Raw genomic sequence first — 26,007 nt, forward strand, 5'->3', positions numbered from 1 at the left:
TTATACTGTGATTTAAAAAAAAAAAATTTTTTGCTGTTGTTGTTGTTGTTGTTTTTGTTCACGCCATGACTATTTTTGTGTTACTTTATTAAGAAATAGTTTTTAAACAAATTAATTGTTTTTGTTGTTGTGTTATTTTTGTTTCAGTTTTGGTGCTTTTGTTTAATTGCATCCTGGCCTAATTATTTGGTTTCTGGTGTTTGTTTTAAGTTTGAGTGTGTAGTTGTAACTTGTGTGTGTGTGTGTGTGTGTGTGTGTTTTGTTAAAAAATGTTTGTTTATCATGGGATGGTCTGTTGTTTTTTTGTTTATTCGTGATCGTTATTTAGATATTTTTGTGTGTGTGTGTGTGTGTGTGTGTGTGTGTGTGACTTGTGGTTTCATTCATTCATTCATTCATTCATTCATTCATTCATTCATTCATTCATTCATTCATTCATTCATTTAATTATTAATCAATTTAATTATTTATTTATTCATTCATTTATTCATTCATTTATTCATTCATTCATATTCTTTTTGGCTTAGACCCTTTATTAAAAAGAGGTCACCACAGTAGAATGAACCGCCAACTTATCCAACATATGTTTTACGCAGTGGATGCCCGTCATTCTGCTACCCATCACTGGGAAACATCCATACACACTCATTCACACACATACACAGACAATTTAGTCTACCTAATTCACCTGTGGGTTAAACCGAAGCACCAGGAGGAAACCTATGCTAACACGGGCAAACTTCACACAGAAACGCCAACTGACCCAGCCGAGGCTCGAATCACCAACCTTCTTGCCGTGAGGTGAACGTGCTACCTACTGCGCCACTGTGCTGCCCTAATTTATAACCCTAACCTTCATTCATTCATTCATTCATTCATTTATTCATTCATTCATTTAATTACTCATTTATTTATTGATTTATTTATTTATTTATTTATTTATTTATTTATCTATCTATTCATTCATTTATTTATTTAATCATTCATTCATTTTTTTGTCTTATATGTTCTGCCTTTTTATGATTTGTTAATTTTGATCTACTATTTTGGTCTGGTCTTATTTTTTTTATGCTTATTTCTGTAGAATCTTCAGCTGTGCAGTGACAGTCCATTAAACAGCCGTGACTGTGAAGCATTTTGAAATCACATAGAGTGAAAGCAACAGAGAGAAAAAAAGGGGTGAAAGGGTTAATTGCTTAACAGGGCTGTTGATTTGAGGAAGATTGTGCTGAAGAGAGCCGACCGAGGGACAGAAACTCACTGGATGATTGGAGTGGAAAAGCTCCACTTGCGTTTGGTTTGAGGCTGATTATGGTGTTTGCAAGAGCATTACTCGACCTGTCAGTTTTAATTAATGTGCTCCTTCTTTCCCCATGATTCAATGCCCGCCCTTTGTCTGCACTCTTTCTCTCTGTTTTGTTTTTTTCTCCTGCCAGCCGTGGGATGCCAGTGCTGCTGGTGCCAGTGCTGCGTTTGAAGGCATCAGTCAAACCTTCAGCACTGAGGCTTTTCTTCCATTCAATATGAGAATCAGAATGAAATTGATTCACTTTTAGTGAACTTGAAAGACATTTTTCATGCTCAGCAAGGCTAATTTAGTTTTAAATACAGTAATATTGTGTATTTAATAACAATAAGAAAATTGGCTTTTGCTGGTTGTTCAAACTACGCATTTAAAATGAGTCAAAACAGAATTCTTATGTTTTTTTGGGGACAGTGTAATTGTTTTATGTGTAATCCACTTAAATTTGTAAAAAAAACTATTTAGTTAACTTAATCGATTTGTGTTGGGAAACATGAAGGCATACTATCACATAGGTGTAATGTTCGCCACGTCAAGAGTTTATTCGGCAGAATTGTTTACATCCTCCATTATTTGCAATTTAAAGGATTTTTATTCTAAATTGGCCATTTCCATCAATTATTTCTCAATAGAATACTTAAAAAATGTGCATTAAGAAAAGATGGTGGAAACCCAACTAGTGACACACACTCTTACCCAGCAGGCAGTGTGATGTTGAGCTATGAGATCCAGCTCAGTGCTAATGACAGCGTTCTGGAGCTTCACCACAGAGCAGCTAATGGCTTTCTGACCGCTCGGCAAGATCAAACATCAATTTTTTATTGGCCATTTGTGATTCAGCAGGATGTGGACAAATGTGGCAGGCATGTGTGTGTGTGTGTCCTGCGGTGTGTTTGTTTATCGTGGTCTACTATGTGCACGCTGTCTATGCATATTGCCAACTGCGTTTCTTTGTTTAGATTTGCCACCACAGAGTGTGCCATCCACAGTATTTAGGTTAGTGGGTGAACAGTTGTTTTGTTTTCTTCAGTAACTCGTTGGTTCCTTTCATTATTTAGATATTAAATATTTGGTTCCATATGAAGCTAATAATATGACTGAACTACTATATTATTATTGTGTGATTTTATAGTATACAGTAAACTGAAAAAAATCAGTCTGTCTAATTTTTTCTTTGAGGTTTTTTTTTGTAGTATGACTAAACTATTACATTTATTATTGTCATATATAGTATACGCTAAAAATACGCTTTTTCTTTAGTGTTTTTCTATTTGTATAATATAATCATTAAGTATAATAAATAACATATAGTGCAAATAGTTTTTTTCTGGTAGACTGTGAGGTTTATTAACATTAAACCGCTTTTATGAACTGAATGTTGTGACATTAGCCCCTTTCACACAGAGATACCGGTAAATATCTGGAAAATTTCAGGAACGACTTTACCGCTAAATTCAAAAAAGTGCTTTTCGCACAGGCAAGGACGTTCCAGAATTTTTCCGGAAAAGACATGTTTACACATCCATTCCAAAATACCGGTAAATTCTGACACCAACCAGAAATGACCTGTTAACGGCTGCGCTTATGTTTGTAAACATATAAGGGGTCAGGCTTTTGTTGATGGTTTCACTTTTGTTTAAAGCTTTAGCACTGTCTGTGCTCCGCGTCTCACGTCTCAAACGCCACCGCATGTTCACAGCGTATCAGGATTGCCTTCTGAGGCGCAAGTCATTTATTAAATAAAGAAAAGATTGACGCAGCTTCTCCTACTGCAGCAAATTCCGTTTTTACTGTTGATATTTAGTGCCAGTTAATTAGGAAGTGACGATTTTGTCCTCTTTGACTCGCATGTTTTTTGTGCGATAATCCAGTTTTGCGCATAAAGTTCATTTGCAGTTTTGGATGGAAACAGCTTGTGAAGGGGAAGTGCTTCAAAATTTTACCCCTAAGAAATGGGAAACCACTACAACACCTGCACGTCATCATATGTCATCGCGATTTACTACTTCATATGATTTTTTTCGGTATTTATCTTCAGAAAATCACTGAAGGCAACGATATTATGTTATTATAACGATATAATGTGGCAATAAGTTTGTAACTGTAATGTGCATTTACACAGCGGCCATATATTTATCTATGTAAGCACAAGCAAAGAACATTAACATTATACCAGATATTGTAAAAAGCTCATTTCCAGCCACTAGACGTTTCTGACATTGTATCAAGTGTATCAAAGTTGTGGGACTGCTATAAAGGTGTTATTGAGGATTATAGATTTAAAATAATTTTTCTTTAAAAGCATGACGGTAAAACACTAGCGCGTTAACATATTAAAACATATGCTTGTTTGTTGTAAAAATTTGTAATAATGACAAAAAAAATACTAATTTGTGGATCTGCTTGCTTCCGTGTGCAGCCATGCTGCTATTGTGGCTGGTGTATTCTGGGAAATTTTCTCACCCCTTGGTTTTGAGTGTAGTCTTAAAAAAAAAACCTCAGTATCTAGCCCTTCCCCTAAAGGCTGATTTACACTTCTGTGTCAAACACCGGCGTATGCTACGGCGCTGACGCATAGCCCTTCGCCGTGGCCGTCACTGACGTGCACCTCTCAAAAAAATTAACTACACGTTTCAACAACGTGTAGCGCAAGCTCTGTGATTGGTCGGCTTGGTAGCGCTGACGAGTCGGGGCAGGACCGAGAGCCGCGCAAATTTCGCGAGCCCGATGTAGCGATTGTTTACAAGTGTGGAGTCCCGTGAAGGAGCTCCGGATGGAAAGTTTTGTTTTGTGTTTACCTCATAGTTAAAGTTGTTGCACGTCCGCCGGTTTCTGCCTCAAAATGAGCGAGTTTGAGTCACTTGTACAACCAGGAAGTGTTCAGGAAACGCAAAACAGAAGCGAAGAAACTCGACACAGAGGAACATTTACACCTCACTGCCAACTAGTGTTTCGGAAGTGTTAATGCAGACCAACAGAGACAGCGCACAGAAGTATAAATGTACAGCTGCGCGCGTTGCCTGCGCTGTGAGTTACGCCGGTCACTTGACGCAGAAGTATAAACCAGGCTTTAGCCCTACGCCTTCAAGCTAAAGAGAATGAAGACACCCTTACCCCTTCACGTGATTGCACAAAATGACGGTAGGGGTAAGGGGTATAGGGCTAAGGAGTTTAATTGGGATTGAGTCTTTGTTTCTGTTCTGACTGATTTTTGTTTGTTTGATGTTGCTGCTAAAGTTTAATGTTAATTTTTATTAACTAAAGTTCATTTTATTTATAATTGTGTAGTTTTATAATAGTGAAGTTTGTTTTTCTTTATTTTGACTTTTCCTTTTTGTATTACATTTATTGAGGCTTTTATAGCTGTCAATATATTGTTTGTTGACCATAATAATGAACCAGAATTTTTATTATCCGCACACTCATCAGTTTAATTAAAATTTGTTGTAGTTTATATGAACATTTTAATAATGAGTGTGTCTTTGTGTGTAATATGATTCTTCTCTGTGCCAAATTTGTGTAGCACATCACTCTTTTACTAGCCCCTGTTGTGTTTAATGATGTCCTGTTTGGCCTTCATCCAGAAACAAAGAAAGAACTGTGTGTGTGTGTGTGTGTGTGTGTGTGTGTGTGTGTGTGTGTGTGTGTGTGTGTGTGTGTGTGTGTGTGTGTGTGTGTGTGTGTGTGTGTGTGTGTGTGTGTGTGTGTGTGTGTGTGTGTGTCTGAGTGTGTGAGTGTCTTATGCTAGATCCATATTTGATGAACTGCTACTTATCTCTGCCTTACACACATGTAAGCACACAAACACACACACATAAGGACTTCTGCCTGTGTTTTTTCTGAGTGTTTGACCTATATTATTCTGCCTTTGTTTTAAGGTTCTGTCACTTTTAATAGTCTCATGGGCCAACACAAGTGGATGGAGCAGAGATGGCTTTGTGCTCGCGTGAAGCGCACACGTTTACATGCCCACATGAACACAGACTTGGCAAGAGACAGAGCTTTAATAGGCGGTCTTTAGGGTGTTTTCTGAGGGTCTGACTTCAATCGACCTCTGGCGAGACATTAGACTGCATGTTTATGAGTATATGCGCATTATAAGTGTTTAAGCAGGTGATCTGAAATGCTCAACATCACAGATTCATACGCAAACTGTATGTATTTTTGTCTTAAAAATTATATATATATATATATATATATATATATATATATAATTTTTTTTCCCCTTGTGTTAGTTTTTGGTGTTGCATTTTTGGTTGTTGGTTTGTTTGTTTTAGTTTTGTTAGTTTTGTTTAGTTCTATCGTGGCCTATATTTTATTGTTTCTGATGTCCTGTTTTAGTTGCTTGCTTAATGTTTGTTTTTTTGTTTTCTGTTTGTGTTAACATTTTTTGTTGTGTTTTTGTTTGACTTTTTTGTTATTTATGGGATGGTCTGTTGTTTTTTGTTTTGTCGATATAGCCATTTAGATTTTTTTGTGTGTGTGGCTTGTGGTTTTATTCATTCATTTATTTGTTTTTTTGTTTGTTTTTTGTTTGTATGTTTGTTCATATTAAATGGATTTCAGGGCATTTGATTTGATTCAGTTCTTGATTTAATTCAGTGATTATATAAGTTTTTTATAAATGCTATTGATTTTATATATATATATATGTGTGTGTGTGTGTGTGTGTGTGTGTGTGTGTGTGTGTGTGTGTGTGTGTGTGTGTGTGTGTGTGTGTGTGTGTGTGTGTGTGTGTGTGTAAAATATTATTTTGGACATCTGAATGCAGTTATACACTTCCCTACAAATCATCCCAATCAAAATAAAATCATGATTTTTTTCCCAAATAGAGTCATCTTTGATTTTGACTTTGAAGTTATATTCATATCGCAATATATCACAGAAAAACGAAATATTGCAATGTCAGTTTTTTCCAATATCCTGCAGCTCTAATACAGTATATACACTTAAGCTGCTGTGCTGTCACTTTAAGATGTACATGAAAAAATTTAATTAATTAATTAATTAATTAAACTTAGACACGACTGTGATGGTTTGTTTACATGAATACTCAGCAAGATGTGCATTTCAGGAGCTTCTGGTGCTTGCACTGAAGAAAGACGCCTGTCAGTCTCTTTCACATTTTAATGACTCATCAGATGTCATTATATGGCTGTCTGCATGGATGTTTGCAAATAAACTGTACAGAGAAATCGATGTCAGTTGACATTATAGATTGCTCAGCCCTACCACATTTCCTTTGATGTACTCTAGTGCGTTACACACTTTCAAAACCCCCAAAATACTGAATATAGAACTGAAAATTTTAATACGCAATTTTCGAATATTAATATTGAACCGACCACTTTAAAAACTCAATAAAATAATACATTTTTTGTTTGTCCAGCCCTAGTGTTTGTTTGTGTGTGTGTGTGTGTGTGTGTGTGTGTGTGTGTGTGTGTGTGTGTGTGTGTGTGTGTGTGTGTGTGTGTGTGTGTGGATAGTGCTCTTTGTGTTGGGTTTAGTGCCGGCAGCTTGCTGTGAGGGGGGGATCCTTTGTGTCCTAATTGAAGTTGTTCAGTCTGGCTTATCACAACCCCTGCCCCGAGTGATTGTGCATGTGTGTGTGTGTATGTGTGTGGGGGATGGTTTTTGGGGGCCGAGGGCTGCCTTTTTATTGGGGTTCCTTGTTGCCCAAGGCGTGAGGCATGAAGTTCATAATCCCTGTGTCTCTCTCTCTCTCTCTCTCTCTCTCTCTCAGTTAATTGGCATCTTTATCAGTGTTATGTAGGGTGGGCTTGTAAACATTGATTTCATTGTTATATCCTGATGGGGTGAGATGTGTCTTGTGAAGTAAGCAGTGCTTTGTAGTTCAGAGGGATTCATTAAGGTGTGTTAATGAAGGAGCATGATACGTGTATTAAAATGTTTGTAGCTGTGGATCATTTTTAATTAGAGCTACTCAGATATTAGTAGCTATGTTTTGGTTAAGTGGGATGCAGCAGTGGTCAGTGATGGTTAGCTGATAATTGTCATTCTTTTCTCTTTGTTTGTTTGTTTGTTTGTTTGTTTGTTTGTTTGTTTGTTTCTTTCTTTCTTTCTTTCTTTCTTTCTTTCTTTCTTTCTTTCTTTCTTTCTTTCTTACAGTTCAGTTCAATTCAATAAAGCAGAGACTTTAAATATTACAAAATGTTTATTCTTTTAAATTTTTACTTTTTTATCAAAAGTAAACCTAAAAAACTTTTTAAATGTTTGTATTATTGTTATTATTATTATTATTTATTATTATTATTATTATTATTATTATTATTACTATTACTATTATTATTATTATTATTATTATTATTATTATTATTATTATTATATTATTTTTTATTATTTTATAATTATCATTACTATTATTATTATATTACTATTTATTATTATTATTATTATTATATCATTATTATTATTATATTATTATTTATTATTATTATTATTATTATTATGTATTTTATCTTGTGTATTATTTGTTGTTGTTGATGTTTTTTATTGTTATAATTTTTTATTATTTTAAAAAATAGTTGTAAATTGTTGCGAATTTAATTAGTTTTTTGTCTTTCTGTTGATTAAAAGTCAAACATTTAAAAGATGCATCTTTTTTGTAATATAACTTTTATGTGACAATTTTTTGTTAAAAAGCTAAAGTTTTAATATTAATAAATGATTACAGAGAAGCAATTTCAAAGGATTTCTGAAGGATCACGTGACACTGAACACTAGAGTAATGATGCTGAATATTCAGCTTCGCTATCGCTGAAACACCAGACATAAATTATTCAGAACAGATCAAGAAACAGAAATCAGAATTATAAGCCCCTATAAAATTATTGTATAAAATTGTAAAGGTGGACGTTTCTGGGGACCGTGAAATGCATCCTGGGAGGTACATATTTTTGCAGTTTTTTGTTTTAGCCAATCAACGAGAGACTGTTTTGTGCTTTTCTTTCGTATCTTAAATTTGTCTCACGAGTGCCGTTCGCGCCCACAATGTTCTCGTGTAAACCCACCAGAGGCCACTAGCCTCCAACCGTCTGTCTAAATGATTGACTGTGCGACCGGCCAATCGACTGACCCACCCTTCTCCTTCCCTAAACTCAACCAATTTTACCAATTGACCCGCCCACCCGTTTACTTCCCTTAACCAACTAACAACAACTAACTAATTTACAAAAGCCATCCAAAAAAAAAGGCCTCGTCTGATTTTAACACGTTCTCGGATTTTACCACATTCTCACCCTGTTATGATCTTGTTCACTTTATTTTTTGCATTCCGTTTTTGTCTTACCTGATTTCTGGAACCGCTCAGACTAAAAACCGGTGATGGATTGATGCTTTGTGACATTGCAGAAAAACACACTCTCTCAGCACATGATTGAACGTCACAGCACATTAAGTTTCACGCTGTTAGACATATTTGGATAATACACTTGGAAATATTTCAACTTAAACCTGTTCTGAAAATGCATATTTCTAAAAAAAAAAAAAAACCTTCTTCTTTTGAGGTATATGAAATGATGGACACATGAACAAGCATATTGCAACATCAGTCCACATGTGGTTAAGCCAGGCAACAACACATACTGTACCACTGGAAAAACTACTTGATTTACAAAAAAAATAAAAATAAATGTGTTTTGACACATGGTCCACTTTCTGGAACTTTCTTAAGGATGCTGCTTGGCTAGCCTTTACCTTTCTAATCTTGGTTTACAATCTTCTTATATTTCTGTTTTTGCTCCTAAGACTTTGTATACAATTAAGTGGATAACAAACTTCTATACAGGGCAGACAAACCACAGGAAGCCGATCGCCTCCATCCCCAAACCCCCCCTTTCACTTACCGATCGCCTCCACTAATCCACACCCCAATTCCCCTTTTTTTAATTGAGGAAAAAAAGCACATTGCATCAAAGAAACATGCACACCCTTCATTTAAAGCATGATCGTGGTGTTTGGAGTGTGCAGGTATGAGATTGGCATTCTTGTGCAAATCTCTCAGCATGAGCTCCACATAAGCACCATCAGCCTCTCCAGGGCCAGTCAGAATAGCTTTCACAGGAGAAACGGAGAGAGATTTGACTTGGCCCATCTGCTCGGTGGAGTCTTCTCCTTCTCCTTTCATCCGTTCATCACGTCTTTGAACCAATCCAACATGTTTCTCCATCTCCTTTTCTCCAGAGTGTAGTGTTTTCGCTCATCCCCTAGGGTTAACGGTTGTAGTTTCGCATCCTTTCAACTGATGCATTAAGCAATGTACTGATGCATATTCAAATATTATTTATGTTAGTTATCCCTAATACACACATGGCCCCAAATCCCTGTGGAGGATGTCTAATGTAGGAGCTGTGTAGAGACTCATTTGAATGAATGTGTTCATCTGGGGTTGCTGGGGTGTTCTGAGTGATCTACTGTCCACTGTGATTGGTCCACTGTGTTCAGCGCAAGACAGAGAGAAATGCCAACCACGGCTTATCAACATTGTTGAAGTAGTCAGAGTGCAGAGTGTGTGTGTGAGTCCAATGCAGGAGTGCATTAAAGCAATGCAGTTAAACACCTGCATATTGCTCTATTGGTAACCGTGACACACATTCAGTATTAATCCACAAAGTGGCAAAAGCTGAACTAATTTAAAACTTGATCGCCGCACATGTGTAGGAACAGCTGATTGTGGCCATAGCAAAGACAAATGGCAGAGGATCATGGGCTCACAAACACGTTTAAATCTGTAAGGAAAGTGGCACGCGTCTCGTTTTTAGCTTGGTTTTAGACGCAATATGAGAATATAAAGAGTTAACCAGATATAATTAACTGTAGTGTTTACAAGTAACACAATTAAATACATATTTTGCAAGCTAGAGAAAGCAACCATTTTTATTCACACTTAAGTTACTTACACCTTGTGAAATGGAAAAAGAAACTGATCCATGAACTGTGTACTGAAAAGTTCCTGTCAAGCTCAGATAAAATCCCATACATCAATAGTCTTTTCTGATCCTTTCTTTAACAAATGGCCGGCGAATCCCTGTTGTAAGCTTGTGTAGATTCCAGAAGCACTTGTCAGAAAAATGACGGGACAGCACAAGGCTGGGGCTATAATGCTAAGGTATTTTTTGCAAAAATAATCTTTAACCACTGACTCTTCACTGTGTGTAGAGTGTGTGTGTGTGTGTGTGTGTGTGTGTGTGTGTGTGTGTGTTTGTGTTTGTGTTTGTGTGTGTGCGTGTGCGTGTGCGTGTGTGCGTGTGTGCGTGTGTGCGTGTGTGCGTGTGTGTGTGTGTGTAATTTTTATTTTAGTGATTCATACAAACCACTAGGAGTCGACTCTTTTATAGATGAATCAATAGTTTTAAACATGGCGCACTTTCAGATTTAAGCCTTAGCTGGATCTTTCACTTCACTCAGAGCTGTGTTACACACTGCATTTTCAAAAACCCATAATAGGGGCTCTTTAAAATTGCTTTTGAACATCTAAAAAATATTGAAATAATGCAAGTAATCACTTAAAATATATATGAACCAGTTCTAGTGTAATTTAGATATTTAAAAAAAAAAGTCGTACATATTCTGCTTTTAATAGGAAAATAAATACAATGTACAAATAAAAAATAAATACAAAGCTCTGTCAAATCAACCATATTTTAAAACCACTATTAAGCTAAAAATAATTGTTCCCAAGATCCCGAGTGTAAATGAAAGTAAAAGATAAAAGATGAACAAGACAGGAGAATTGAAGAAAAGAGGACTGAGTGAGAAAGCAAGCGAGAGAGAGAGAGAGAGCAAAAAAGGGAGGAGTGTCTCCCCTTCCCTTAGCAACCGTTGGCAGTGAGCAGCTCCAGCCTGTTGTCATACATGTGAGGAGCTGAAGCGACACACACACATACATTTACACTAAGCGTGGATCTCTCCTCAGCAACACACAGCGGCTCTGCATCTCCAACTCGGACATGTCCAAAACCCTCCATAAACACTAAGCAGATCAGGCGAGCGACGGAGAGAGTGAGAGAGAAAGAGAGTAAGAGACGAGCGAGCGAGCGGGCGTTTAGAAACGCAGCGCTGGAGGAGACGGCCGGCGGGGGGATGGAGCACCTGAGCACTCGCGAGCTGCCCAGGCTCTCCTGGATAGACACCCTGTACAGCAGTACGTACTTAATGGCTCTCTGCTCATTTGCAGCATCTCTGTTTGTGTATGATGTGTTGAATTCAGCTGGGATAATATGGTGATCATCAGCGTCTGCTGGAGGAGGCTTTTAGGCATCTTGTGTTTGTTGTTTGTTGAATGACAGTTTGTATTTTGATGACTGTCAGGGGTCATTACACTGTAAAAAACTGCTGAGTTGATTTGTATTTGGGACAACATGAAGGAATTAAGTTAACCTATTAGTTTTTTACATGTTTGAGTGGATTGAACATAAAATAATCAAGTTGTTTCACCCAAAAAATCAACAATCATGTTGTTTCAGCTCAATTTAAATAACAAACAGTGAATGTCATATTTTTGCTTGTTCAAACTACTTATTTGAAATTAGTTGACACAACACAATTCTTAAGTTTTTTTTTGGGACAACTTAATGATTCAATCCACTTTAGTTTGTTAAACCAGTTATGTTAACTTAATCAATTTGTGTTGGGTCTGTATGACGGAATTGTGTGGCGTGTTGAGGTGAAATAGTGCAATGGTATTCTTATCTAATACGTCTGTGTTTAAGAAGTATCATTGGATATGCAACTCCTTCATGCATTGGCTATTTATTTATTTATTTTTATTTATTTTTTATTTTTATTACTTTTCACCTCTTCTTTTCTAGTCGTCTGTTTTCTAGGTTGTCTCGATACTTGAATTTGGTACCGATTAGTAGTGAAATGTTAAAAACAATAATTTTTACATGTAATAAATACAGTTTATTTGATATGTATGTATGTATGTATGTATGTATGTATGTATGTATGTATGTATGTATGTATATATATATATTTTTTTTAGTATTAAAGTATTAAAATAATATAATATATTTTTAAAAAATACAATGATGAAACGAATGTATTTATTAAAAAAATATATTAAAATATTTTACGATTTAAGAAATTAAGGTAAAACATAACAAAATTGCTATAACTTAAAATTTGATTCAAAATTTGACTGAAAATACATAACTAAAAGTTCAGTCATATATTTTTACTTTTTACCTCTCCTTTTCTAGTTGTCTGTCTTCTAGATTGTCATGAAACTGGAATTCGGTACCAATCAGTAGTGAAATTTTAAAAACATCCATTTCCCGCTAACATTTGAGCGCTGTTGAGTGCGTTCCTAAACAATGTTAATTTTTCATTGTGTTCACATGCTCAACAGAAATGACTGTGATTGGCCATGAAAGTCAGTTCACTGAACTCACTGCTGTTTAGTCAAGTCAAGTCGAGCTTTAATGTCATTCCGCTACTTGTGTGGACAAACAGAAGAAAAGAAATGTTGTGTCTTGAAGGACAACGGTGCTACATAAATTAATCATAAATACAAACACAACACTGGACATAAGAGCTATTTAAAAAAAAATGCATAACTAACATATAGTAAAAACTTAAACTATACACATAAGACTGGCTATATAAGTACTGAGTGTATCCACAGATACAGGAACACTGGAGCGTTTTGAAGTTTAGCTGGTTTGTTTATAAGCTGACATACGAGCGATCCCCTGATGAATTGCAGCTTTAAAACGCTCCAGTGTCCCTGTGTTTGTGATTAAAGGTAAATCAGTGCTGTTTAAGTACGTACTCAACAGCGCTCAAATGTTAGCGAGAAATTTTTTGTATTGATTGGTATCCAGTATCGTGACAATCCTGTCTTCTAGTTCTGCTATCTGTGTCTATAGATCTAAAGCTAAAATGTTTCAAAATAGTTTTTATAATAAAAATAAAGCTAAAAAATCTAATAAATATAAGATGAAAACCTGCTTATACTTTGCGAAGGGTTGCTTTTCGTAACTACTTCAGAAATTGACGTGTATTAAAGCTGATTAGAAGTTACTATATGAAGACATTGAATTGAACGATTGATTGAATGAATGAAAAGCATGACAAAATTGCTATAACAGTTAAAATAAAGATTTAATTTGAAAATATATAAATAAAAGTTATAAATATAGAAATAAAAGTCTAATAAACAATAATAAATGATATATAATAAATGTAATAATAAATTACTAAACAATATGATATAAGTTATAATATTATAATATTATATAATATTAAATATATAATATATACCCACAAACACTATGTAATAATTTTTACTAATATTTAATACTATTATATATTTATATGTATCTTTTTTATGCTTTATCACATCTTGCTTTCTACTTATTTGTCCTTTTATTTCCCCATTTTATTTTTTTATATTCTCTCTTTTTTCCCTTATTTAATTTATTCCTTATTTTCTTTCTGTCCTTTTCCCTTTCTTCTCTCAACCTTTCATCTCTGTTTGTATATTGTATATTATATAATTTTCCTTCTTCAATGCCATCATTCTCTCCTTAATCATTCCAGCTTCCCTTTTTTTCCATCTGCATCTATCTCAATATATCATTTCCATTCACTTATTAATGGTGAACAATTAGTGAAAATAAATCAAACTTGCTTGCTTGAGACCCAAAGTACACTCTGTTCTTAAGAATATTCAAATGTTGTTGACTGTGTGCAATCAGAAGGGCTTTGGATGGAAGTCATGTGCGCAGAAGTGGTCAGCAGGGGTTTGTGGGTAATGCTGGAATGGGAAGATGCACTTGTTGTGGTTGTTTAGTCTGCCGTTCGTTTACTCCGGCTGTAAGGTTGAGTTACATAAAGAGCTTTCAGAAAACCACGTTAAATGGAGGAAAGACTGGCAGAAACTGGAAGGGGTGGAGGGTAGCAGAGAGAGAGAGAGAGAAAGAGAGAGAGAGAGAGGATTTCATTCACTATGGAAAATCCATTGAGGAGTTAACCAGAAATGGACTAATCCACCACAAACACCTCCCTCCCCACTTCATAATTTCACACTAAATTATATGAGATGTGTGCGTGTGTGTGTGTGTGTGTGTGTGTGTGTGTGTGTCTATATGATGTGATGTATAATTGGTAATTCAGAATAACAGGCGATCATCCCACAAGATGTTATCAGTTTCACCCCTGTTCCCCCCCATTTTGGTCTTTTGGTGTGTGTGTGTGTGTGTATGTGTGTATGAAAATACATAAATACAAGTAATATGAAACATTAATAAATCATATGTGTATTATAAAATAAATGTAATAATAAATTGCTTAACAAAATATGAAAGTTTATAAATTAATAAACAAATTTTATTATTATAAATGTATTCCTTTCAGGATTGTTTTAGAATAATTGTAATATAAAATATTTTTACTTAAAAAAAATAATCTTTATTAAATATATATTAAATATAAAGTGTATATATATATATATATATATATATATATATATATATATATATATATATATATATATATATATATATATATAATAAAATATAAATAATTTAATATGTAATAAATATTAAATATAAAATGAATATCAAATATATAATATAATTAAGTAATATATAATAATATTTTTAATATTATTTTATATAATATAAAATTATATATATATTTATATATATATATATATATATATAAAATATATATAAATAAAAATATAATATAAAAAATAATATAAAAATGTTTTTGTGTATTAAATATATTAAACATAATAATATAACATTATATTACATAATATAAAGTGTATATATTATCTAAAAAAATAAATATCTAATATATTATATATATATATATATATATATATTTTTTTTTTTATTTTTTATTTTTTTTTTATATTATTATTATTATTATTATATTGTATTTTATATTATTTGAATACATATTTTATATAATTAAAAAATTGTTAACAATATTTGATAGACAATAGATATGGTTTTACACTTTTGATTTATTTAAACCCAGAGGGTTTTATTTGTTTGATAAAATCTTAATCCACATGCATGATTGTTAATTATTCCATTTATTTACTGTGCAAATGCACATTTCTGGTCATACCATCAAAAGCACACATTGAGTTGCAATTAAAAGAACAAAAGAACAGCGAGACATTTCAGCGCTGATATGCAAACATTTATAGAGCTAAAATACCTCACAAGGATAAAACATCTCTTCACCCAGAGGCTTTCAGCTTTTGTCTGCTGTTGATGACCAATGAAGAGCCCCTTTAAAAACACAAACCCAAATTGCAGCCCTCTTCTGTCTCTGCCAGTCATGAGGTCTTTAACAAATTACCACATTGACTCATTAACATAAAACGCAAGCCTCATTAAGCGCTGCTGCAACAATAACAGCCTTTCTAGATTGATTTGACTCCTGTTTTTATTGTTTAACCCTTTTTGTTCAGTGTTCTCAAGGTACAGTCTTGTTAAAAAGAAAAAAAAGTACAGTCAATTAATAATTTATGGATGTCATTAAACATTAAAAGGCTTTCTTGCTTAATAAAGGATGTACATTTCAAATGCAGTGATGTTTCCATAGAGGCTAATATCAATGTTAGTGCGAGTGTATTAACTCCGGCGAATTTAATCATATTTGATTGGGTTTTCAGAACATGCCAATAGGGAATTCTTCTGAAAGCATAATAAAGTCAGTCATCAATATGATCATCTCTTTGTCGGTTTGTTTATCAGCCCATTTCATGCCTGTCAGTGGAATTTAAAATAAAACGATTACTTCTTGTTATTAAAGGTCCCCTGATGTATCTTGAAATGCACAGCTTTGTTCGTTGTGAGATGTAATTTCAACTGAAACATAAAGACATATCAAGTAGCGCCTCCTTTAAAAGAAATAGCCAATAGGAATTTGTTTATATCATTGCTTTGTTAGTCAGACTTGTATAGCTATAGCACATCATGACAGCCACAGTCTATAATAGCAATGCAGAGTCTGCCAAATCGCTTCGCTGCTTTAAAATACAGCATTCAGTGCAAAATTCAAATGGATCCAATACCATGTGCGAATTAAAGTCCAATTCCAGTCTTAATGGGGCAGGGTGCTTCATATACTAGATTTGATTGGTCAGAAGATGTGTTGAGAATCTGAAGTGTGCGGTGATGTCAAAGTATCATTAATTCTTATTGATGTAGTGCTAACTATGTACATTTTATATCTTTATTTTACACTATTAGACTTCGCAATAATTTTACAGTTATAATGCACAAACGACATTTAAACATGGTTAATATATACGTCTATTGCAGCGTTTAATTAGCCACAATGTTTTAATTGCATATTTTCAGTTCCATATATTTTCAGCATATTTACATTTTCCCGTTAGTTTCTCTGTTTAACACTGCTTATTATATTTGCTATGTATGAGGGACTCTTATTTTAAAAACAGGACTGGCATTATAAAGCTCTTGGGTAATGAAACCAATTTATCACAGCTTGTCATCAGAAAGCAAAATGTGGAATAAAAGGGTTCTAAATGTATTCAGAGACTCCCCGATGAGGCATACTGTCTATTTAACTGTGTATTTTGTTAGTTTAACGTGTTTATTGTGAAATTTTTAGCATATGGATGTAATGTAGCAAACACATATAGACTGCCAAATATAAGTGTTCAATGGACTCTTATGCATTGTGTCATATCACTCAGCTCTACTGTGATTTTAATATTATGACCCTTCCAAAGAGCATAATCAGATCTTTTCATTCTAGGGCCAATTTCTTTGGTTTTAATAGGCTTGTAAAACAGTTTCTGAAGATTTATTTATTATTATTATTATTATTATTATTATTATTATTATTATTATTATTATTATTATTATTATTATTATTAATAATATTATTTATTTATTTATTTATTTATTTATTTATTTATTATTTATTATTATTATTATTATTATTATTATTATTATTATTATTATTATTATTATTATTATTATTAATTAATAATAATATTATTTATTTATCATTATTGTTATTATTATTATTATTATAATTATAATTATTATTATTGCACTTAGCTAAGTCATGTACCTTCTATGTAGATATTAGAGAACAGTTTAAACATAATGTGTCAATGCATTCGATGGCACCTTTAGTTATTCGTTCATTTTCTATTCGGCTTAGTCCCTTTATTAATCTGGGGTCGCCACAGCGGAATGAACCTCCAACTTATCCAGCACATGTTTTACGCAGCGGAGTCCCTTTCAGGTGCAACCCATCTCTAAGAAACATCCATACACACCTAATCACACACATACACTACGGCCAATTTAGCTCACCAAATTCACCTATAGTGCATGTCTTTGGACTTGTGGGGGAAGCCGGAGCATGCGGAGGAAACCCACATGAACACGAGGAGAACATGAAAACAGAAACACCAACTGACCCAGCCGGGGCTCGAACAAGCAACCTTCTTGCTGTGAGGCGATTGTTCTTTGCACTGCGCCACCGCGTCGCCCCACACCTTTAGTTAGTTGTGGTTAATTCTTTAGTTAGATCTTTCATTTTATTAATGAAAACAGAGCTCATTAATATTCATGACCCCTCTAAATAAGGTAAAATCTGTGTTTAATAGGCTTGTAAAAAGTTTCTGGATATTTATTTATTTATTTATTATTATTATTATTAATAATATTATTATTATTATTATTATCATCATTATTATTATCATTGCACTTAGCGAAGTCATGTACCTTCAATGTAGATATTAGAGAACAGTTTAAACAAGATGTGTCAATTCACTCATTGGAAGTTTTAACTAATTCTAGTTAATCCAATGATTTGATCTTTCATGTAGAATAAAAAAAAATACTGACAGAAAATATATTTTTGGCTGAAATAATCCTTTAAGACTAACATATTGATAGTAATACCACCAAACAACTTTAATTTTGATTTCTTTGTATGATGTAAAATAATTTCATCTGAGTGAATCTTTCTTCCACCTCCTCACGGTCTTTTTCTCTAATTTGCCTGGCTGATATCATCTCTTGCCTCCTCTACACATTTTCTCGGCTCTGTTGTCATGGTTTCCTCGATTCAGAGTGGATGAGAGGCAGTAAACTTAGACATTGATGTTGAGTTTGTGTGTGTGTGTGTGTGTGTGTTCTGGTCCAGCAGCTGTGGTCAGACTCTCTTTGTAAGACTGAATCAGGCTGGTAGAACATGCGTCTCGTGGGATTATTCTCCCTTGGAGAGATTTTCCCTCCTCCTGTCACTTCCTGTGTATCCGCGTCTCTTTTTGAAGTCCTGGGTCTATATCACATTCAACGCACACACACATTCTCACACTCAGATCATCTCTTTTAGGCTCTCCAGCCTGCATAGTGGTTCTGTTCATGTTATCTGAAGTAAGCTGAGCTTTCAGTAGAGCTTTCCTGATGTTGTACGTCATACTGACTGACTGTTTTGGACTCTTTTTAAAGTTTACATTTTGAAGCTTTAAAGGGGTGCTCCAGAGTCTATTTTAGGGCTTGGTTGTGTTTATAAGATGCAAAACAATGTGTGCTCATGCTTCACCTGTAGAAAATCACGTCATTTTTTCAGATATCTTTGATTGTATACAGCTACACAGCTAAAATGAAAACGGCTGTCATATTTCCTAGTTCTTTCAAAAGCCCGCCCTCAAGAGGCTCTGATTGATCAGCTCACATAATGTGCAGTGATTTGCAGATTGTCTCCATGTGACTAGGAAAAGCGTCACACCCCTACCAGAACATGCTTTTGCACTGTGTAAACACTGTCAGTCAGAGTAGCTGTTTTGGCTACAGTTTCAGTTCTAATCAGTTTGTGCCTTACATGTATTAAAGCATTTAGGATTTCTGTAAAATATAATGATGACGGAAGAAGTTGTGGTAGGTTATCTGGGATGTGGGTGGGTTTCTTAGGTTAATAAAGGTGTTTTCTGTCACTACTTGTTTAGCCGGCATTAATTAATGCATTTTTTTTTATTTGACATGGACATCAAAGTTACACTGGACAATCAAATGCATTTGTTTAAGTGTTTTAGCAAACTTGCTAATTCTCAACACCTGTCCACAGGAGGCTTGAAAAAATTGACAAAATGGAAATATAATAAATACATATACACAAAATTATAATTTTTTTTACATACAATTACTGAAGGCAAAAGCAAAGGCGACATTCAATGTAAGCTGCACGATTAATCATTGAAAGATCAGGATCTCAACACCCATGCAACATAAATTATAAATGATGGTGATTTGCATATGTTTATTAATCCTTCGAATCGCTGCATTCAAATCTGTGTTTGAAAAACTTAAAATCAAGAAAGAGATTCTGTATTCAGTCTTCAGTCTTTTGAGTTAGTTATGAAGTTACAAACATCATGGAAGTACTGGGATAACAGTTTAGAGCAGGAGTGTCCAAACTCAGTCCTGGAGGGCCGGTGTCCTGTATAGTTTAGCTCCAACTTCCTCCAACACACCTTCCTGGAAGTTTTAAGTATACCTAGAAAGCGCTTGATTAGCCGGTTCAGGTGTGTTTCATTTGGGATGTAAAATATGCAGGACACCGGCCCTCCAGGACCGAGTTTGGACACCCCTGGTTTAGAGTATAGATAAAACCACCATCGATGTTTATGGTAAAGATTAAAATCATCATCGTATTTTCAAAAATAAAAGTTGTAGGCAGCAATTAAATTATATAACCAATATGCAGCGATTCCGACACCGATTCTGCAAATTTGACTGATTGCTTGCCTTTATTTTTTCTATTGTATAAACTTATTGTATGTTATACTTTTAAAATGGCCATTTTTGCTTATTAAAACTGATATTCAGTGAATATCAGTTTCATATTTTCAATGAAATTGAAAGAAGGCAGTAATGTTATAGGCTCCGTTTTGTTATAAATATGCATGAAGATGACGCTCATATTATGCAGCCACGACGCCTCAACATTTTTTATGTCTGTTAAGTTGCAACAATCAAAATGAAAATAGGCGGTTCCTCACATCTTGTTTTCATTTTATTCTTAAGACAGTGAAACAGCATAGCCAGGGTGATGTGAATGACTTTATCAAGTACACTGGTGAGTTTGTTTTCCATATTAAACTTGCAAAGTTTAAAATTACACGGAGAGGATGCAGGACTGAACTGTGTGTGTAGGCTACTTAATATTGAGGAAAAAGCCCCAATCAAATAGGCGAATGCCGGCAGCCCCACTTTCGTTTTCAGATGCCTCCGTTTTACCCCATCCACACTAAGACGGAGAAGCAGCTTTTTTTTTAGAGTGAAAATGGCCTCTTCAGTGTTTCCGAAAGGCTCCATTTACGGGGTTGAAAACTCCGGCGTAGTGTGGATGGATGGCGTAACTGTGGCAAAACTTATGCGTTTTAAAACTAAAACGTATTAGTGTAAACGAGGCCTAAAAAACCATATTGCCATCCGAACTGTGAGATTTGTTATTCGTTACACCACTAATAAATACATTTAAAACCTTGTGTATGTATTTAAGAGGTAAACGCCTCTTGTCAGTAAGCTACATCATTTTATATGTCATTCATGACTATAAAATAAAATAGGCAAGATTCATTAATGACTTTTGCTTTGCATGTTTCCTACCGCCATCAGGTAGTTCATAAGACTTGTCATAATCCCTCTTGTGTCATTAAACTGGTTTCAGAGGCACAGAGCAATATTGAGCACAGCTGCCTCGTGTGAGAAGAGCTCTGTTACATAAGAGACAAGGAGAAAGAGAGTGGCCATGCCCACGACTACTACTACTACACAAGAAACATAAGTACATTGACATTTACAGATGTTTTCTCTGCAAACCAGCCAACAAGAAAGCGCACATACCTTTCAAGTAGCATTTACCAGTGCAGCAAGGGAAGAGTACAAGTGTAGTACTACAGCTGGATGTCAAGTGTGTGGATGAGCACTAGAGTCTGTAATCCTGTTGTGCTGTCTGGAGAGACTCTTGATAGCGATGTGAGACATGTGCACATGCAGGCAATTTAAGATTATTTTTTTAAGGCTTTTGCTTGAAGTATTAATTTACAGATTTAGATAATGTAAAAACTCTCAGTGTTTTTTATGGTTTTCCATTAAACATTTCAAAACAAGGAAGTATAAAGACATTCAGTTGTGTTATGTGAAGGACGCTGGACAACGGGGTTGAGGATCCACGTGCAGCTTATTACAAGAATTGTCAAGACAGGCAATGGGCAACGGGGTTAAACAAGTACATGCAGAACAATCCAAAGTTGTGGTCAAAGAACGGGCAAATTGCTGGTACAGGCAGCAATGAATCAAATCAAACAAACAGACAAAGTAAAGGGTCAAAACACTGCTAGACTAAACAAGGAAAAACAAGTCTTAATGCTCACAGATAAACAGGACCCAGTGTGTGTGTGCTGCTTTTAAAGTTCATGTAATCAGTTCTGAACAGCTTCAGCTGTATGTGATAGCAATCAGTGGAAAACCGGAACAGGTGTGAGTGTGTGGTGCATGACAGGTTTTGTAGTCCATATGGTGACAGATTTATAGTCCTCAGTGCAAGTGAATGATTCCCAGAGATCTACAAGCCTGGATCGCTGGTGACTGTAGCTGCGTCCCAAATCGCATACTTATGCACTATTCTACGCCATTTTGTAGTATAAATAGTGTAAGTAGTGTGTTCACACTGAAAACTCTAAAAATAATAAGTGCACTTTAATTACCCGGATGATGCACTCATTCAGCCGCTAAAAAGAAGTGTGGAATGATGGACACTTCACGCACTCAACGACCGCAGGTTTGCTTACGTAGCGGAAGGGGCGGAGCTATCAGACGCACATGTTGAATAACTTTATTTATTTTGGATGGTGAAAGCAAAATTCTCCTACTACAGTGATTTTAGCGCCTCCCGATGGTGAATGCGGCAATACTCACGGCAGATATTATCTGATAATTCGGTCGTTTATTTCACCGATTTGGCGACCGTCAAACGTCATCAGGGAAACGGCTTTAATTTTCGCTTAGTAAAAACACATTAGTGTGCCATTTGGGACGACACTACATACATATACTATCCTGTTGAGTGTGTAAGTGCATAAGTACATAGTGCATGAGTGCATAGTGTATAGTGTGCCATTTGGGACGCAGCTTGTGACATGCGTTGATAATCTTTTACATTACACTCCTTTGATTGTTTCGTATTTGAAGATATTTCTGTACTGCTGCACATCCCTGTGTGTGTAATAAGTAACATGCATGCACATTTGGACCAACCAATTTTTAATAAAAGCAAAAATGCCAACAATGCTCCTTAACACATCTCCTTTTCAGACCGACACACCCATGGATGCACAAATAAGCACAAATGTATTTGCTATTTTAGCAATGTGGCTCAGGATGTGAAAATGACACCTGTGCCAGGCTGAAACTAGACTAATGCACCAGGTGCTACATTGCGATGGATGTATGTTAAGGTCCAAAGTATTTATTTGAACTATAAATATTTTGCAACATTTTACGCCTGTTTCACACCGCAAGCGTCAGCGGCGCGTGAGCAGAGCGTGAGCAGCGCGTGTGTTTTCGGCGTCCATGTTAACAAATGAGAGCTTTCATACCGCACGCAGCAGCAGCGCGTCAGAGCGAGGCATGAGCGTCGCCGAAGCAGCAGTGCAGCGATAGTTTCGGCGCTGGGTCTATTTTTGATGCGCTGCTCACGCTCAATTAAAGTGACAGTGCTTTGATAATGACCAAAACACATTGAATGACAGTAAAAACTAGCAATTTTACCCAATAAATGCGTTAATAACGTCAAAATGGTTTATATATAGTCAATTAAATGAACTTAAAACGATTAAAAACGGCAACAAACATTTATTTAGGCCCGAACTACAAAACCAAATGTAAAACTATTTTACTATCAGTTTTGCTTAAGTTGCACACTAGTGTTGTAGGAGAGGGGAAATGGAATATTTACGGGATTTATAGTCCATGGCGAAGTGTATTGTGGGTAGTGTAGTTCGACACGCATGCTGGATGATGTGAGCTCGCTGTGTTCTGTGCAGCTGAGCAGAGCAAGAAAGTTTTAATCGGCTTTGTTTTATGTTCACTCGAATTATTCCTACCGGGAGCTGTTTGCACTGTGAATCTGACAACACGAAAATAAGTAAAAGAATGGCATGCATTGGTTACTTTTGTCCATCTCATCATCCGCACGAGCATGAATTAACGAGCTGTTATTCTGCCGCTGGACATCACTGAAGCGGAGAAAGTAACACTAGTTTGATCATGTATAAATATCATTAGAACTATATTGTATAAATATGATTATAACTAGGTCTACAGCAACTTGATAATCAAAAAAACAAATGACATGATATCACAGGCGATTGTCTTCTGACTGTAGAACTTCTCATAAAGCTTGAGAAGCATACAGTACTATTTGATATATAAAATTTGTAAAATAAACATTTGCAGGTTAAAGAAACATCATAGGAGGGGCCTTGGTGCAGATGAAAAGTTTAAAAAGTGTATTTGTATATAGAGAGACATGGGTAACTAGATAGAATAGACAGAGATAGGTTGATCTCTGCAGCAGCTGCCGAAGAGCTGCGCGCTGCAGACGCAGCTGGTGTGAAAGGCAAACGCCTGCGTGCTGCTACTGCTCGACATACGCGCTGCTCACGCTCTGCTCACGCGCCGCTGACGCTTGCGGTGTGAAACAGGCGTTACATGCCTTTACTGTCACATTTTGCATCAATTTACATTTTTCTTTACTGTCACATTTTAGCTGTGTAAAAGCATTAGTGTATTTAATCAGCGGTGTATGTTAAAGGATCTGAACTCTGAATATGTAATGTGTCGACCATATTGTTATGATCTTATAGTTTAAGCATTTTTCTTTGACCTGTCTGTCAAGCAGATAAACCATGTATTTAAATTTATTGTATTTTTACTCCTTTCATTTGTTGAGAGAATGGCTGTCTCTGTGTTTTAGTTTGTGTTCTGTGGCCATGTCAGCCTTTATCTAGTTTGAGCCTGTGTTCTCATGGATGCCTGTGGGCAGTAAAGTCTTTATGCGAGATGCATTGCTTTCTTGGCTTTTACGTAGAGCTGTAACGGCGATTGTTGAAGCTGGGAGTGAGCTGCTGTTTTGGAGTTTACTTATACTGAAAAGCAGCAACACCACACGTTTTATGCAGAAATAATTGAATTTATTCAGTAAATGTTTTTCCATGATAGTTTATCAGCATTTTTTCTTGTCAAATTAAATATTTTTAATACAATATTTTTAGTATTTTGAATACGTATATTTTTAATGCGGCTAGACGGGGATGCAGTGGGTAGCACATTCACCGAACAAGCAAGAAGGTCGCTGGTTCAAGCCTCAGCTGGGTCAGTTGGCGTTTCTGTGTGGAGTTTGCTAGTTCTCCCCGTGTTTGTGTGGGTTTCCTCCGGGTGCTCCGGTTTCCCCCACAACTTTAAAGAAATGCGGTACGGGTGAATTGGGTAGGCTAAATTGACCGTAGTGTATGAGTGTGGATGAGTGTGTATGGATGTTTCCCTGTGATGGGCTGCAGCTGGAAGGCATCCGCTCCGTAAAACATATGCTGGATAAGTTGGTGGTTCACTCCGCTGTGGCAACCCCAGATTAATAATGGGGCTAAGCCAGAAACAAATGAATGAATGAATATTTCAATGCAATATACCCAAATGTGCATACATATAAGTGGATGGAAACATAACTAGTAAGAACTTTGTCATTTGTTCTAGTAAAATGTTTGCAATCTGTGAAACTTTTTCAAATTCAGAAAGCATCCTATTACTTTTAAATGGCAGTGCTTTTGATTGTAAAGATCTTGATGAAATAATACATTTATCTCAGAGAACAGCGCAAAGTAACAAAGGCAGTCCATGGTGCATTTAAATACAATATGTCACAAGAACTTCCAAATTTAGTGCACAACAAACACGTCTTGCTTTTATTTTTTTAGGTTACATGTGGTTAAGTAAATTTCTTTTGAAAAATGACTATATCATATTTTTTACAGAAGATTTAAAATGCACATATAAAAAAGTATGGGTGTTTTTAATGATACCTTATTTTGGTGTTGTTGAACCTACTAAATTTCCTTTCACTTTTATTATATGATGGTTAATGAATTAATAATAAAGCAGAGAGAGAGAAAAGAGACACAGTACAGCAATAGCTCCTTAATGGTTAGTAAAGACAGTTGTCTTTTGCTCTTATATATTGCTGCGCTGGGTTGATTATTATTGTTTTCATGTTCAGGTCACGTCCTGCTTTAGATGTGTCAGCAAGTTCCGTTCCAGGCACCTGTTAGGTTTCACTGAAAACAAATGTAAATGTAAACCTTTAAGTTTTGTCTCCATAATCGGGACCTTAACTATCCACAGCACAAATAAATCGGCTTAATATTTACTCTTACAGAATACATTTCTATATATAAATTTTTATCTAAATAACATTCCTCATTTGATTCTCTCCTTCTTTCATGATTGCATGATTTGTTCTGTAGAGTAGAACTGCACTGCACTGATGTATTTATATACGGCAATAAATAAAATCTGTATTGACTGACGCTTTATATCATTGCCATAATTAAGGAAGCACGGGATTAAAGAAAAAGGCAGTATGCATTACATTTCATTAAGTAAAGTGAA

General features: G+C 35.3%; 1 protein-coding gene across 5 annotated transcripts in view; it reads left to right on the top strand.

Annotated features, from left to right (window-relative positions):
• Positions 1-26,007, top strand: part of abr (ABR activator of RhoGEF and GTPase) — a 282,138-nt gene that overhangs the window by 31,297 nt on the left and 224,834 nt on the right. For 2 of the 5 annotated variants that reach the window (XM_003198714.7, XM_073950739.1), the window contains exon 1: positions 11,170-11,465. The exons of the other annotated variants lie outside the window; for them this stretch is intronic. In XM_003198714.7, the coding sequence (XP_003198762.4) occupies positions 11,405-11,465 (61 nt within the window). In that variant the 5' untranslated portion in view covers positions 11,170-11,404. Of the gene's footprint in view, positions 1-11,169; positions 11,466-26,007 lie in introns of those variants that run through there. 5 annotated transcript variants of the gene reach the window in all.

Source organism: Danio rerio, chromosome 5 (genome assembly GCF_049306965.1).
Source record: "Danio rerio strain Tuebingen ecotype United States chromosome 5, GRCz12tu, whole genome shotgun sequence".
NCBI classification, from domain to species: domain Eukaryota; kingdom Metazoa; phylum Chordata; class Actinopteri; order Cypriniformes; family Danionidae; genus Danio; species Danio rerio.